Source organism: Equus caballus, chromosome 5, assembly GCF_041296265.1.
Source record: "Equus caballus isolate H_3958 breed thoroughbred chromosome 5, TB-T2T, whole genome shotgun sequence".
Classification (NCBI taxonomy): Eukaryota; Metazoa; Chordata; class Mammalia; order Perissodactyla; family Equidae; genus Equus; species Equus caballus.
Window position 1 is genome coordinate 36779481 of NC_091688.1, and position 16644 is coordinate 36796124.

At 46.5% G+C, this 16644-nt stretch overlaps 1 protein-coding gene across 2 annotated transcripts in view; it reads right to left on the minus strand.

Annotated features, from left to right (window-relative positions):
• The window catches only part of CADM3 (cell adhesion molecule 3), a 31571-nt gene extending 16243 nt beyond the window's left edge, over positions 1-15328 (minus strand). The window contains exon 1 of one of the 2 annotated variants that reach the window (XM_023640919.2): positions 14747-15328. In XM_023640919.2, the coding sequence (XP_023496687.1) occupies positions 14747-14828 (82 nt within the window). In that variant the 5' untranslated portion in view covers positions 14829-15328. The remainder of the gene's footprint in view (positions 1-14746) is intronic. The other variant, XM_001914905.5, reaches the window with a different exon arrangement.
• Between the last annotated feature and the right edge of the window lie 1316 nt (positions 15329-16644).

Sequence of the window (16644 nt, forward strand, 5' to 3'; positions counted from 1 at the left end):
TGGGTTGTGAAAGGCTTGTGCCTTCTTTGGATTTAGATTGTGCCAGTCATTTATGACATCAGCATAAATTCCCTCAGTGGATTCAGACTGGAAAATAAAACTTAGAAGTTCCCAGAAAGGGCAGCATGGACTTTAAAGTGGATGGAAATCTTGAAAACTCTGCTCAGGTTTGGAGGGAAATGCAGACATTTGGACCACAGGACCGTTAGTGAAGGGAAGCCCAGGCTGCTCACATAGAAAAACACATGAAGAGAGCTCTAGCCATATGGGTCATATTGTTTTCTCTGTTAGAAACCTTCACTGACTTCCTATTGTCTGCAGATAATATCTGGATTTGTTAGCCTGGCCTTCAGCATCCTGTACAGTCTGATGCTAATAAGCCTTTAAGCTTTGTCTTTTCTTTACTTCACTCACCCCACAGCCCAGATGCATGACGCTATTCGGAATTCTTTGTATAAACCCTTTGCTTTCCTGCGTACATTCCTTTTCCTGCAATGACTCTGTCGATATGCCTTCACCCATCTTCACACATATAAGCCCTATCCATCTGTAAAGGCTACTTTTTGTGGCACCTTCTTCAAGAAGTCTTCCCTGATTGCCTCAGATGGAAAGAATTTCTCATTTCTTTGAGTTACAAGACTTTATCTGCTGTTCTTACATTATGCATCACTCTCTACTTTGTACTGCAAATTTGGCTTGCCTTCTAAATGATAAAGATTCTGCAGGTAGGGCTGAGATCTGATTCATCTTTGTATCCAATACTGGCCCTAATACAACATATTATACATAGAAGGTGCTTAATAAATATTTATTAAATAAATGAATCAAAGATGCTGAGCATCTTCTATTGTGAGAACTAGGCTTAGCATTTGCCAGTGAAGAGGAAATAGCAAACCAAACAGGATAAGAAGAAATAGCCCAAGGAAGAGAGTAGACCAACCAGAGGCTGAAGCTGTAGAAGTCTACAAGATGGTGGGAATCGATATTTATCAATCACTGTTTGTGTGTCAAGAAGTTAGGTGCTCTATACTCATTATTCCAGAACAACCCTTTTAATAGGTATTATTATGCACATGTTAAGGGTGAGTTAACTACGACTCAGAGAAGTTAAGTAACTCACCCATATGATGATCCAATAGGTGTTGGGATGAGACAGCCTTTAAATTTAGGTCTCCCTGACCACAAAGCGCAGACTTGCTGCATGTCTTCACTACACTGCCTCCTTCTGCAGAAGTGTGTCTTTTGTGTGTGTGGCAGTGGGGCAGGAGTTACCGGGGGAAAGGTTTCTTGCTGCATTGTTGGCCAGAGGTGGCTCACCTAAATGTGATTCACAACACTCATCTGCAATATGATTAAAAAAAATAACAGTGTAGCAAGTTGGAAATGGGTGCTTGTGGTGGTGCTGGTGTGGCGGTGGTGGGATTTGTACCCACTGAATTACGTTTTTAATTGGATTTCTTAATATGTCTTCATCTGTACCTTTGGGGGCTATTTCATGCACCACTAAGAGCCTTACAGTGTGATACTTTTCAGTTAACCAAGCAACAGGGGTGTCCAGTTAAAACTAATGGAATCCCCTCTTGTGTCCGTAGCACTCTAGCACCTAGGCTAAAAACTAAAGGATTATCCTCTTGTTTACCCTCAATTGCCTTGGGGGTTTCTTAACTCTTGGTTTATTTACCCACAGGTTCCGGTATCCTTAGGATTCCTAGCATTTTAAAGGACAAAATGGCCCTTTCACCCCTGATTTCCTTGTGATTGACTGTTCATATTAAGAGCAGCAGAGGTGGGAATTGGAGACTTCCTAATGTCCTCTTTAAAGCATATGCTGGCACCTGTGATTCAGTTTTTCACTCATAGCACGGGACCTCACACATAGTAAGAGCTCAATAAATATTTATTGAATAAATAAATGAGTGACTCAAATGAATAAAAATGTATTGTGTCCAATTTAAGTGACGCTAGTAGGGAAGTCTGTAAGCCCTGATGGCTCGGTTTATGTATCTTCCCTGCCTTGTCTGTTTTGGGAATCTACAACGCATTGGCCTTAGGGCTGTGAACAGGGTCACCGGTGCATATCTGAGATGGTGGCACAAAGGGACAGAGCTCTCCCACATGACCGCTGCTGGCTTTGCCAGTGCTTGGGTCCAGAGCCCCACTTCCAGACTATAGAGAAAACCAGCTCCCTGAGTAGGAGTTGATGATGATGGTGATGGTGATGATGGTGATGATTCAGCATTTCTCTAACGCCAGAGTTAAAAATACTCTTCATCCCAGCCTACTTGTTATTCCTCACGACTACCACAACAGGTGGGTGGAGGAGCGTTATCTCCAAGGGAAAAACACTGGGGGCTGTGGCCTAGAATACTGAAGGGCCCACTTCTAGGATGGTTTACTCACACCCATTGCTAGGCCTCCTGGCCAAGTGATCTCCCTCTAATTCTTCCCTGACCCTGGCTATGCAGTGAATTCTGTGTATATTGGGATCACACACAGAAGAGAACGGCCATGACAAAACCAGAACCAGAACTTAGCCCCTGGAGCTTTTCTATGCACAGAGCCCCATTTTTCTTTAACAGTGAATGTCTGATTCTGCATTTGGAGGAAAGTGGACCAATCCCATCTGAGTCCTGATTTAGGCGATAACTCCAAGATTTTGGGGAGTCACTTTGACCTGAGAGACTTAAGAGCACAACACCCTGATCAAAAAGGACTCTCTTTATACTAAACTCCTTACAGTTGCTCTTTGGCTGCCAGGAATTATGCTACTTCTACTGAGGTCACTGTATCATTTCCTAGTCTAAGACGTTCGGGCCTGAGTGTCAAAATGTTCTCTTACTTCCTGCCCTCCAGCCCTCTCTAACTTTGACCTCCCCTAAGCTTCCAATTCCCTAATAATCCTGATAGTGCAGTGCAACCACACAAAAGCTGAAGCCTTAAGAGGTGGGAGTCATTCTGTTCTCTGGGACTGTCTGTCTTTTCAGGTGTACTTCGTCTCTTTCTGCTGCTCCTTGGGGATAGGTCTCTGTCCCCTTACAGGCAGCAGGATCTCCTTGCTTAGCTCAGATATGCTCCAGCTCACATTCACTGTGGACCTTCAGAGCTCAGTCATGCTTCAGCTGCCTATCCCCTCGACCTAGGCCATCTCTCCATCTCGCTGCCCCCTCCACCCTCTTTCTGGCTGGGCTACTGAGACCTTGTTCCTCCTTGTTTGCTCCCTCTGTTATTTCTGTTGCTGTCTGGTTTTTCCTCCTGGAGTCTTGTTTATCTACCTTCCTTCTGGCTCCCAGCAGCCTCTTGGGCCCCATGTCACTACTCTCCCAGCTTTGCTTTACTTTCCCAGGAGGCATCAGGATACAAATGAAAATAGATGGTAAATAGGGGTGGGGAACAGAACCTTCACTTTAAGACGTGCCTCATATGCTGATTTGCCTTGTAGCTTGGTAAAGTGTGGCAAAGAAGTCCAGATTTATAGAACCATGGATCCTACACTATTAGGATTTAGGTTTGGAAGGGACTGATCTGGGCTCACTCAGGTTTATTATTGCGTGTTGCGCACACCTTTTGATTCCATCCGAAGCAGGTTGTTGAAACTGAAAGCCTTTTGTTTCCTGGGCTTGGAATGGTGTGTGGCTAAGCTTTTCCAGGCTGAATGAGGAGGAGGGAATCTTGGAGGTGGTTGGCTACTTTGCCTGTGGTGGGCGTGAAGGTGGGGTTAAAACAAAAAGCTTATCTTGGTGTTAACTCTCTTTTCACTGAAAAAAACAAAACCAGTTATTCCAAATGTTTTCCCATATCCAAATACTAAAAAGAATATGTATCAAACTTTAATGTCATGAATAAATATATTTTGTATATTTCCCAAAACCCTGCAATCAATTTGCATGTCTAGTCACTTTCTACTGACCTCTAATGGCCAGAAGTGTTTATTTCTCAGATCTTTTTGATTCTACCAGACAGATGATGGAACTGATGTCCTTTCTGACTCCTGTTACCAAAGTTCAGTAATTCTCCTCCTCTTTCTGTTACACCTCATTCTTCCAAAAACATTTTCCCTTCTATGATTCTTAGAAGCACACACTTTTAGAGTTGACAAGAATCCTAAGTAGCATCTAGTGCAAACCTCTCAGTTTAAAGAATAAAAACCAAGGCTCAGAGAGGTTTGGGGACTTGAACATAGTCACACAGGCAGCTAGTGGGAGCTGTAGTTATAAGCCTGCCTCCTGTACTCATTGTCTTTTGATAGCAGCCCTGTGGACTACCTAATTCAGAGATTAAGTTGCCATTTAGTGTGATCCTTCCTGCTCCCCATCTCCCTAGGTATCATAGTGAGGAACCCCAGGACCCTCCACCTCAAGGGAATTAACTCTACTGCATGCTGGGCACATTAAAGACTTCCGGTGAGATGAGGAGGTGGTCCCTGACAATGCGAAGAACGGCATCTTCACAAACTTCAGGGCCTTACAGGCAGATTCCAGTTCTAACAAAAGAGGAGGCCAGGGAGCAGAAGCCATTTCCATGCCCTTAGGAGTTAAAAAGGATGGTTATGAAGAGAGGCCCTGTGTGTGTGTGCGTGGTAGCATCTGCATGGTGGAGAGCTGGAAGAATGCTAACCTGCTTGTGAAGTGGGAGACAGACTAGAAGAGACAAAAAAGCAGAGGAGCATGTCCTATTCTGGAGCTAGAGAGAGAAAAAATCTGGAGGCAGAAGTGGGCTTGCGGTAGGCTGACGGAGGAGGGGAGCCCTCAGAGACTTAGTTAAGATTCCGAAGAGCAGAGACTGGGAAGTGGGTGGCAGAGAAAGAGGTGGGGACAGCTGTTGCTTTGATTTGCTATTGAGTCAGTGTTCTCTGTGCATTAGCACTGGGAGGGAGCCCTGGGCTGGCCCCCAACAAAAACAAGCCCCTCTGTAGCCAATACTGCCTTGTACCAAGAACTGCATTTGGGAGACACAAAGGAAGGGGATCTGATTCCCAAAGAGCCCCTTCCTAGCATTAGTTCCTTCCTTATAGGACTGGGCTGTGCGCTCTAGACAAGCATCTAAGCTTCTGTACTAAGAGGCTGGGAGGGGACATGAAACAGAGCAAAGGGGATGGCTAAGTAAGAGCTTCTGGGATAACTGGTTCTGCGCAGGGATCTGACTCTTATCAGTTGTTTCTCAGGTAAGCCCCTAAGGCCGGGCACAAAATCACTCCAGTTGATGACAGCCCTGAGACATTTTAGGAGTGTCCATTTATCCCCATCTCCTCATTCCCTTCCCACCAGGCTCACGTACTCAGAAATCAAGACAAGTACAACCTGCCTGGGATCTGCATTCTAATGCAGTAGAGAGTCAGGAGGCCAGACTTTGTCTGAACTCTTAGATGTCCCTTGAACCAAGTGTAGGAATCTTATACTCTTTCCTTACATTTATCTTGCTGCTTTTGCACGTATGCAGTAGAACTGGGAAAAAATCCCCCATCTTAGGAAAGTACTTGGGAAAGGAAACATAACAGAGTCAGTGTGGAGTAAATGAAAGCAGAATTCAGTTTAGCTCATTGGAAAATACGTTTAACATGGCAAACTAGGGACTAGGAATGGGCAAGAAAGCCCAGGGACATTGGGGAGAAGGAGAGTATAGATTCCCTAAGGATGAGAAGTGTGAGCCCAGGTTCCAGAGCCTTGCTCCCACCCTCCAGAGCCTCAATACCTGTTTGAGTGCAGGGATGAATTCCCTTCCTCAACAGGCTCTATCTTATTCTCCTTTGCTCTGTATGCCGCACTTTAGATATTTCAGGCTGATGGCTTGGTGTGGTGGTATAACAATGCTGTGAAAAAGTTTAATTTGTTGGATGTCAGGCAAGAAAGCATTCGTCTTGGCTGATTCTGATTTTACTGACTTGTTTGACTGCTTCCCTTCACTAGGTGGCCACGAGTCAGGGGGTGGATGACAGGCTCAGGGCAGTGGTTAGGAACGCTACATGAAGAGAAATGTGTTCAGCTCCACACACCTGCAACGCTCCAGGTTCCCCTCTCCCCAATCCTAACTGAGATCTAGTCTCTTCCCTTCACTTTTCTTGCTTAAAAAATGTATTTTTCAGGGGCTGGCCCCGTGGCTGAGTGGTTAAGTTTGCTTGCTCCGCTTCGGCAGCCCAGGGTTTCCCTGGTTCAGATCCTGGGCGCGGACATGGCATCGCTCATCAAGCCATGCTGAGGCGGCATCCCATATAGCACAACCAGAGGCACTCACAGCTAGAATATACAACTATGTACTAGGGGGTTTTGGGGAGAAGAAGGAGAAGGGGAAGGGGAAGGAAAAGATTGGCAACAGATGTTAGCTCAGGGGCCAACCTTTAAAAAAAAATGTATTTTTCAGAGTGGCACATTGTTCAATTAGCCTTACTTTGTGCCTTTCTGGGAATTTAACTCTTCTATGAAACACACACATTCTTCCAAGTCTACAGACCTCACAGTTCCCAAAACAGCAAATAATACTGTCCTGACCCAAAGATGTCTTCTTCCCCTCTTAAACCATCAAGTGTCTCTCCTTTGATGCAGGTGTACAGGTGTACACTTGTTTTTGTTTTCCAAGATGCATATATATTCCGACCTGGTTACCCTCTTTCTCTGCTTCAGCATGTATCCCTCAACACGCACACGCACACACACCCAACATACTACAATTTTCACTATTCATATGGCTGTTTTTTTTTTCTGACATAAATACTCCGTTTTTCTTGTGACCCAGATACAGAGCCCTTTTCACAATGCCATTATTAATCAGAACCCCTTACTTCCAGAAAACCATATGGCTTAAACTCAGAGATTCTCCCCAAAGCAGAATTCAGGCTCTCTCTTCTGCTCATACTCCCCAGGAGAGGACCAGAATCCTCTCCTCCCCAGGGCTGAGGCTCAGTCCATCTGTCACTGACACTGGACTCCAGGGCTTGGAAACCAGAAAAGAGTTGGCATAAAGCAGCAGTTGAGGATAAATGAGAATATGTGAGGCCCAGAGGCTTAGTGGTGGTGGTTTTTATATTTGTTTGAGATTATAGGATAGAGATTAAGGGAGGAAACATATAATATGTGTTTGGAAAGATTTCATCCTTAAGAACTAGAGTAAGAACTAGGAAGAATAAGTGAGTACAATTGTCCCACTGTCATTTTTGCATTTGCTAGGGGACAAATGATTAGGAGCAGATGGTAAAATTGGCCCCTTATTTTATAATAATGAAAGAACTTGGCCCCGGGCTCTTCAAAGGCTGACCTAGGCTATGCTAAGTCTCAAGTTACTTGTCTTCGATGTACTTATTAGAGTCTTGCTGGATTTCTAAGAAGTGTCAGATATTTAAGTCAGAGACTCAGTAAACCAGCTCACCTTCTGGAGCTTTTTACTTTGAGGCTTTGGCTGAAATTCTAGAATCAGAATTGCAAGCAAAGAGCCAGGGCATAGAAGAAGGAAACTAAACAAATGAAGCCAGGATCTGCATATTCTCAATGGAGTCTGGTATTGAAAGTCCCAGTTCTCCATTCTACCTTGCCACTATCTGGGACTATATGAAGGACAGGGAAAGCTAAGTCATAGTTAGTTTAAACATCAGTGGCTGAGATATCAGCCTTCATTTCTTTTTCTTTTGTTCCCTAGGGAACGGTGATGTATCTGACCTTCCTGACCCTGAACTGGAAGTAAATGAGCCAAAGGTACTTATAATTAGCAATCAATACACAATTAGTGTAGGTCTAGCTGGGGCAAGGAAAAATAAATCCGTAGAGAAGACAACACTTTAATTCTTTATATTATTTAGCTTTCTTATCATTCTCCTGGAGACCTCTAGGAGAATGATGGAGAGAGATGACATGGTTAAAGAATCCCAGAGGTAGGAGCTCACATGGAAGAATGATACACATATTGAAAAAAATGTTGAAATCTCTGCATTAGAATCTTTTCTGAAACATGTCTGCTCTTCATGAGAACAGGAGGTTCAGGGAGATAGATAGATGGGAGATACTCCAGCTGTTACTGTAACCCTAATTCTGTCTTCCTGAAGGCTCGCTCATGGAAATAAATCACTTTCATTACCTGTCCTTGAGGAATGAAGTTTCTCCTTGTTTCAAATGAGGAAATGGAAGAGGGGTCTTGGAAATTCATTCTGGAAGTCCGCCTCCTTAACTAGACTCTGCTATAGGTCATTCATAAGCGTTAACTATTATATGAACTAGTGTGCAGAAATTGACATGGGGAAATCACCATTTAGGGGAAGAGAAGCTTGCGTAGTTTTGATATGATGAGACGAACAGGCTGTCTAGTCTCAGACTGGCAGGGGCTGAGCATTCTCGGCTCCTTGCCGCACTTGACATCATCGTTTTATTGGCAGATACGCCAAAAGAGTAGCAGAGTCCAGTTTAAAGATGCATCTCCTGAGATCTGGCTAATGACTTGGACTCTGGGATAGGATGGTTGTATGTAAGGTCATTTAGTTCTGTACAAGATGGTTTTAAAGATGGGGCACATGAGTCAGGGTTTTGATATTTGTTTTCTATGCCTCTCATATATTGAGTTCCTCCCTTATCTGTTCTTATAACCCATCACTATGTATTGTCCTTGCAGTTACTGCTAAGGTTGAGGGAAGAGGGAAGATAAGCATCAGGCTCAGGGTGGTGTTAAGAGGTGCATGCTTATAAACTGAGTAGGACTCATTTTGCATTCCACATTTATGTGTATATGAGGTCATGGTATATGAGCAATACTTTCTCAATCTAGGACATAATTATTTGTAGCTCTGTTTTAAATCTATAAATCCACATATGGCAAAACATAAAGTTATTTTGAGGCAATTTGAGGTCACTCTAGGCCTTAGTCTCCTAAGCATTTCAAACAACACTTCTTTTCAACTTCAGAATTACTTGCTTTTTCTGTCCTCTTCCTACAGTTGATTAGATGGTTGTGAGGACTCACCAGATCTATATCTCAAGGTTTTATTCCTCTCTTCCTAGTGAGGCAGGTCAGGGATCATAACCAAGATCATGTGTGTGTTTGTGGTGAGAGGAGGGAGATTCCAACCGTGTTCTGAGGTCTCTGCTGTGGAGAGTAAAGCGATTATGAAGCTTGGAGGGAGAGCAGGACCATGGAGAGCAGCAAGAAGAGCCTGGAGTGTCGCCATCAGAGGCTAGCACCATGGAGAGCTCAAAGCACAGGTAGTTTGTTCTACAAAGAATAGGGCAACCAGGATCATGGGTTAAGGCAGCCAGCTCTCAAGCAATCAAACTGAAAGAACAGACATCAGGGTTTCTGTTAGGATCATGCTACATCCATCACTAGTTCTCTAAAAGGCCTTCTGAAATACTTTGTTAGAACCAGTCACACACACACTCAAGAGTTTATAAAAAGTGAGGACCACCACCGAAGTGAGTTTGTCAACATGAGCCTCAGTAATTATGTCAATTACTTAAGTTATTAGTGGTGGTGATGGTGATGGTGGGGTTAATTTGCTGTAACCAATTATGAATAAAATTATGATTATCTTCTAACGAGAGAAACAGTGCCACAGAGACACTAGGGCATGAGGAAGCCAAAATATGTATTACTATCGGATAGGGTGTGAGATGCAACAAAGTCAGAGTGTTTTAAGGCACCCCAAATTGCTGTGAATAGTTCGGTCTTGATCATACATGGAAAAGAGGAATGGATCATGCCTCTTAAAAAGGGTATTGTGCTCAGGACTCAAAGGTCTCTGTGTTAGTTGGAACATTTGGTCACTGTCTTTAGTCTTAGGGAAATTTTGGTAAAGGGACAAATAGTTCTGTTTTCAATACTTATTGCTTCAGTGAAGGATATGTAGCTTTACTGAACCTCTATTTTGCAAAAATCTCAAAGCTCCATGTATTCAAGACTCTTGAGAGCATGACTTTCCTGTGCTAGAAGGGATGGATCTCCCTACTATAACAGTGTTGGATTGAGTTTTACTCAGGTTATAGGAACCCTGAGCATCAGCTAGTTTTGACCTCATAAAGAATTATCATTGCTGCTGATCCTAGAAGAAGAGGCAGGTCTTTGGCCCCAGGGACTTATTCTTCCCCATTTTCCAATTACATGGAGTGTTTATTCTTAATGTGACTGAGATCTTAGAGACCTGAATCTTTTTGTGATGGCTTGCTTCACCAGGCTCTTTTTCTGATGGTTTGTTTCTCTGTATCTCTTATAAGAATTCCCATGGGGATTGCTCTTAGAGTTTATGGATGAACCTCTAGGACATGACCTCATCTAGGAAGCAAAATGTTCCAGTATATGGACCTATAGTCAATGGTTAAACAGGAAATAGTAAATTTTAACATGGAAAATGAAGGGAGAAGATATAATTACCAAAATTTCCTAATACCTTGGAATTTTCATTTAGTAGTCAGTAAGGAGCTAGTCCAGTACACAGCTTGCTTTCATGGAGAATCTGGAACCAGCCTTAGGTGAAATTCCATTACCAAGAAGTAGATGACAACAAAGGGGTTGTTGAGTCTGTATACAGTTCTACTGGAATAGGAAACAACAAGAACTGTGAATAGTCATAGCCCCAGGGGCTTTAGTTCTCTGGTGATGACTGTGAAGATTTTTTTCCTAGCATGTGACTTAAGGACAGGCAGCTTTTGATCCCATTCTGCATTATTATTTTGACTGCAAGAAAGTAGTAACAGCAAGGAATATCAAAATCAAATCTAAGGATTTACAGAGCAATGGCACAACTACCCAGTCTGCTGTTTCAAAGTGACCAGAACACCAAAAAGATGCCATCTGTGGAATTTTATGGCTGCAGAATTATGAGTCACTCTCCAAGTGAATAGTGAATGTCTCCAACAAGGCACTCTTGAAATGAGATTTGGACCTCCTTTCTTCCTCAGTCGGAAGAGGAAGGAGAGAGAGACAGAGCCCAAGGGTAGTGAGCTGGCTCATTTACTGTCAGTCTAGGGCAGAGGATGTCAAACTGCATGTAGCAGAATGCTAGATTGTGCCTTAAGGATTATGGGGTGTGTGGGGAAGCCAAGAAGAAGTGTGAAAGGGCTACAGGTCTTCTCTGTTTCAACAAGAGTACTTCTCCTTTGATCTGTTTTATTTATTTGATAAAGAAGTTTCACATTTTTAAAAGAAAGTGTGAAAACCACTGCCCTAGAGGAAACCACTAAAACCAACAGTTTTCCCCAGCCCTAGAGAGAGCTTAGGATAAAATCTTTGCTGTAACTCCTGAATAGGCAGTTAATATGCCACAGCTTGAGCCCTACAGATTGGGTCTGCATGGAATTAACTAAACTCTACTATACCAGTGTCTTCTGATGGTCTCAACTTTTCTGTGCAAGAAAATGCACATCTCTGAAAGGAAAGTATATCCTTCCCAAAGGTTACAGCTGCAACTAGGAAGAGAACAGGAACAGAAACAGAACAGAACAGTTACAGCTGCAACTAGGAACAGAAACTGGATGGAGTAGGTCTGCCAAGCGGATCTGTGGGCAGCTCTAGAGTGAATGCCTGCTGGACTTCTCCGGCACATTGGGCATGATCTCTACACTGGGCACCTGGCCAGGGGGCTGCAGAATGGACGGCAGTGGGCAGAAGGTCACTGGAAAAGGAAAGACATTTGTGTGTGGGGCAGTGCAGTACAAGGTTAAATTGCTATAACCTGATCTTAAGCAAAGTATCTATAGTTTCTATGCTAGATCAACTCACAGAGTGCTGGAAATAACTTGAAAAGGAAGAATCCAAGGAAGGCTGGTCACAGCGTTGAATGTCGAGCTGCTCATCACAGAGATAACCACAGGACACATTAAGTTCACAGAGCTTTTATCCCCCAAACCTGGAATTTCCAACTTCTGCCAGTACTATTGGGGAAATGTGAAAAGGAAGGTGCAAATGGCAAACTCTGAATGTCTAAACCATTCCTGAGCTGCTAGCTTACAGCACTAATAGCCAGGTTCAGGTATCCGTTGCTTGCCCTTTTCCAGCCTCTTAGTCCCTGTTCAGCTTTATGAAGCCTAAAAAATGTATGCTGTATTCCAGGGAGCTACGTACCTCAGCAGCACATGAAATTTGTTTTCCTTATTCTAAGTGAAAATAGCTGCTCTACCACATACCCTCGATCACTCAAGCATCAGTCTTTTAGGGTATCTTGTCCTTAAACTTTCACACACATCTCTCCTTGTTTTGGTCAAACATTACCAGGTAAGCTATGTACTGCCTAGTTCCCTGCTCAGGGGCCGCAGGCCAACTCAGGGGCCCTAGACACACCTTCTGCATGATCCTGGTCAGAATGGCCTTCAGGATCACCATCCATGAGCATTAAATCTACGCACCCACCTCCCACTATCAGAGCTTGCTTTCAGCTCTAATCCAGAAACTAAGAGGTAAAATTAATTTAAATAGAAGATCGTATGTGCTTGTGTTTCTACTACATCAGTGCATCTTGAGACGTTGCACCCCAGGCATGTGTTCACTGTCTGGACAGATGATGCTCTACAAGGAAAAAGATGCTTGATTTGACTCTTCCTAGGGAACACACCTCATAGCCGACTTCCCAAACTCTCCTCTAGAAATTCTCCATTTAGAAGTTAGTGGCTTCCACTCCTTTCCTCAAGCCACTATTCTGAGACATATTTATAAATAAGGATAGAGCATTTCTCTTCCTCTCAACCTTAAGCCTGAGTAGGGGCTGGGCCCCCAAGTTGAGGATGAAGAAAGAATAGTATAGTTGGTGAAGAAAGACTTGGCTAATTTATAGATTGACTCTGTTCTTCAGTGTTTACATGCTAGACTTGAAGAGCTCACAGCTTTCTGGGACGACTTCTTTCTGTTTAGGTCCAAGCCTGGTGCCATCAGTTCCCATTGCTGAACAGGTACAGTTTGGGTCACACTTGTCTCTGTTTAACACAGCTAGCAGGATGGGAAGGCCAGGGGCTGCAGTTGAAAGTCAAAGCCTAGTAGAGAGTTGTCACTGAGGCATGAACATCCAGCACTCTCCTTGCCTTGCACTTAGCCTGCCCTCCCTCAGGACTCTCCTCACCTCCTCAGTGAGTAGGGTCATGAGTACAGTCCTCTGGGGAAGGGGGATTCCACATAGGGTAAAGGAGGAACTGCTGTCTCTGTGCTGACTCCAGCAGGACCTCCCTTTGGGGAGTGTTGATAGGTACAGGGGTGGAAGGAGCCAGCCAGCCAGCTGTGAGGAGGGGAATCCCCAGTGTCCCCATACAGATGAGGCTCTTTTATCATGATGGAGACAGGGCTGGGGGAGGAGGTCAGGTGAGATGGAGTGATTATTCCTCCAGCACCCTGCTCTTTGCCTATTTTCTTCAGATGAAATTCTCTACATCATCTTCCCAGTTTCAACCCCTCCCCTCTCCACCCCCGCCCCGCCCTGTGCCCATCCCTGCTGGCCACTGGGTCCATCGCCCAGGAGCCGCCTCCCCTTTCTCCTCCCCTGCGGTTCTTTCTGTTTTTCCTTGGCATCTGGCCGGGCATAGCCACCACCCTCCCTCTCACTCTCCCCACATCCCTCTGCTCCGCAGAGGTCCCGTTTCCTCACCCCCCTCCCCCAGCCCAGCCCTCCTCTGACAGGCGGAGGAGACCGGAGGGAGGATGCATTCCTTTAGTCCCTTCATAGCCTGCCCTCCCTCCTCCGGGGACCTGAGGCTCTGAGCTGTGGCTCCCTTCCTGGTCTCCCTACAGACTGCCCCCCACCACCCCATTAACCGTCAGCAGCCTTTAAGAAAGCTGAGGTGCCCCTACAGCGCTGACCTACATAGCCGGGTCCAGGGCGGGAGGGGCTCTACCCCAAGTCCCCTCATTCCTGGCCCCGCCTCCTTTCTCCCCCCACTCTCCCTTCATCTCTCTACCATTACAAACCAAAGAATATTTGAGTTCCAGACAGGGGCAAAGAGGGCCAGGCAAGCTACCCTACCCCAAATTTGGGAAAAACAATATTTAGCCCAGGAAAGCTTTGGGTTTTCTATGCATCCTCCTCCCCAAATACCTTGATCCTTCCTTTTGCCCAGCCTCCCCCGACCTCCTCACTCCTGTCTGGGTTTCTTTTCCCAGCTTCTGCCTCCACTAGGGTTATTGCCCTAGTGCCCTGGGGCCCCCTCCGCCCTGTGTTGTTGTTTTGCTCCAAGGAGAAGCCCCCCTTCTTTGCCCACGCCCCCCTCCACAGCCTCACCCAGGCCCCCTTCCCTGCCCACTCCGAGCCCCGCCGCGGGTGTGGGGACAGGCGGGGGAGCAGAAATGTTTGCATACAGCAGTTTGGGGGATTGCACTGGCTACCCAACCCCTCCAGACATACATACACAAACACCCAACACACGCCCTGACTGAAACAGCGACAAATCTCACTCCGCCCCCAACACACACTGACACAGACATACACACAGATACTGACACAGAAACGCAGAACCAGACACCAACACAGACGCGCACACCCAGACACACACACGGACATCAACACATCCAGACCCCGGGCTGCTTATAATAGACCCAAACCCCGGGTGCACACGCAGACACACTCGACAGTGTACAAGGAGGGTGCACACCCGGCACAGCCCACGATCCACATAGACACGGATGCCCACGATCCACAGAGACATGGATGCTCAGAGACAGACACCGGGTTATTAGCAGCGGCTGACGACTTTAACCCCGGTTCCAAACAAAGCCAACAGGCTCCCTCCGCCCGCACTGCCCATCGGAACCCCCGCCCCGGTCACTCCCCACCTCCCCTGGCGCCGCCCCCTCCCTCACTCACCGTCCTGGGAGAGGTTGGCTCCGCCGGGCGCCCAGCAGCAGGCGAAAAGCAGGAGCAGGGGCAGGGCGGAAGGGGCCCCCATCGCGCTTCTCGGCCGGCTCCCTTGCTGGGCGCTGGCGAGCCTGGGTCCCCAGAGGCTGGGGCTGGGGAGGGGGTAGACTACGACCCTGACCGAAAAGGCGCCCCGGAGCCGCTTCGGAGCCCGGGGCCGAGGCGGGGACCGGGAGGGAGCTGGCGCTGCTGCAGTCGCCGGGATTAAATAGGGCGCTCGGAGCAAACCATTCGGTTGGAGGTGGAGGGGGGGTGACGGGGGGCTGGGCTGGGCGCGGGGGGGCCAGGCTGCCGCATTCCCCACTCCCCCCGCCTCCCACACCCCCTCCGCGCCGTCGTGGTGCCTTCCACCTTCTCCCCCGGGAGCTCCGCCAGCCGGGCGCGGGTGTGGAGCAGAGGGAGGGAGCTGGCTCAGCAGTGGGACCCGGCAAGCACCCCTTTTAGGCTTGGGGTGGCGAGAGGGGAGTCGGACAGGGCCTTGGGCCAGCTGGCGAGAGCGGCCACTGCAGGCCTGGGCAAGGGCGTGCCCACTAGCCCGAGATCCTCCAGCCCCGCCCTCCCTCCTTTGGCAACTGGGGATCCCCGTGAGCCCTGGAGTCCTTCTATCAACAGTGTGCCCAGGGCCGTCTCCCCGGGGATAACCAGTAACCCTGACCATTTTCCTAAACGCTAACATGTTCCTCTGACCCAAGAGCCCCTAGTTATCTGTCCAGCAACAATTTGTGACCCCAGGCAATTTCCCTTGAAAAGCGTCTCCTAGCAAACCCCGAGGCCAGGGGGATCAACATTTCCCTTAATCCCTTGTCCAGGAAATTCTTCCCCCTCTGAATCAGTGATTTCACTTCAGACTTTTGCCCAACCAAGCAGCCTACAGAGCAACACTTAATCCTTCCTATTCCCCACCTTTACTCTCAGTCCTTCCCCCCAATATTTTTCTTCTTTCTTAATCTTTCAGAAGATCTTGTCCTTTCTCAAGTTTTAGGGAGTAGGATTCCTGGGTGAAGGGTCTGATCTCCAGACCCTCAGGAAGCTGTCATCTTAAGGACCAGTGAATCTGTGACTAATACAGTTCTTGTTCCTGAGGCCAGATAGAAGATGGATGAGAGAGGCAGGGTGTCTGTACTTGCTCTTGGCTCAAGAGTCCCAAGTCCCTGGGGTTTGCTGTTCTTTGTGATGGAGTATCTCTGGAAGAGTCTTGGTACATCTCTTAAAGGGATCCTTCTGAGCCAATTTGCTCAAACTTAGCTTTTGGGAATAAATTTCTAAATTTTAGAATCTTTGAATCAAAGAATTTTACATGTATAAGGATTCTTAGAAAAGATGTGGTAGTCCAACTACTTGTTATATAGGTGCAGTTGAGGTCCAAAGGGTGTTAACTGACCTGTCCAAAGTTATTTTTGTTTGTTGTTAGTGCCCTCGAGTCTATTCTGACTCCTAACGACCGACCAGACCTGTGTACAGCAGAGCGGAACCCCGCCTGGTCTTTTTGCACCGTCCTCTCACCGTGTGGTGCTCTATCCAACAATGCTTCACTGCTATTCATAGGGTTTTCATGGCCAATTTTTTTCAGAAGTCGGTGGCCAGGTCCTTCTTCCCAGTCTGTCTTAATCTGGAAGTTCTGCTGAAACCTGTCCACCATGGCTGACCCTGCTGATATTTGAAATACCAGTGGCATATCTTTTAGCATCATAGCAACATGCAGCCACCGCAGTATGATGACAACCAACAGACAAGTGGTGGGGTTCTATGACCAGAAAAAGGACCTAGGCCATGGTGGAGAGATCATTGAAGCTTAACCACTAGACCACCAGGTCTACCCAAGGTTACACTGACAGTTAGTAGTAGAA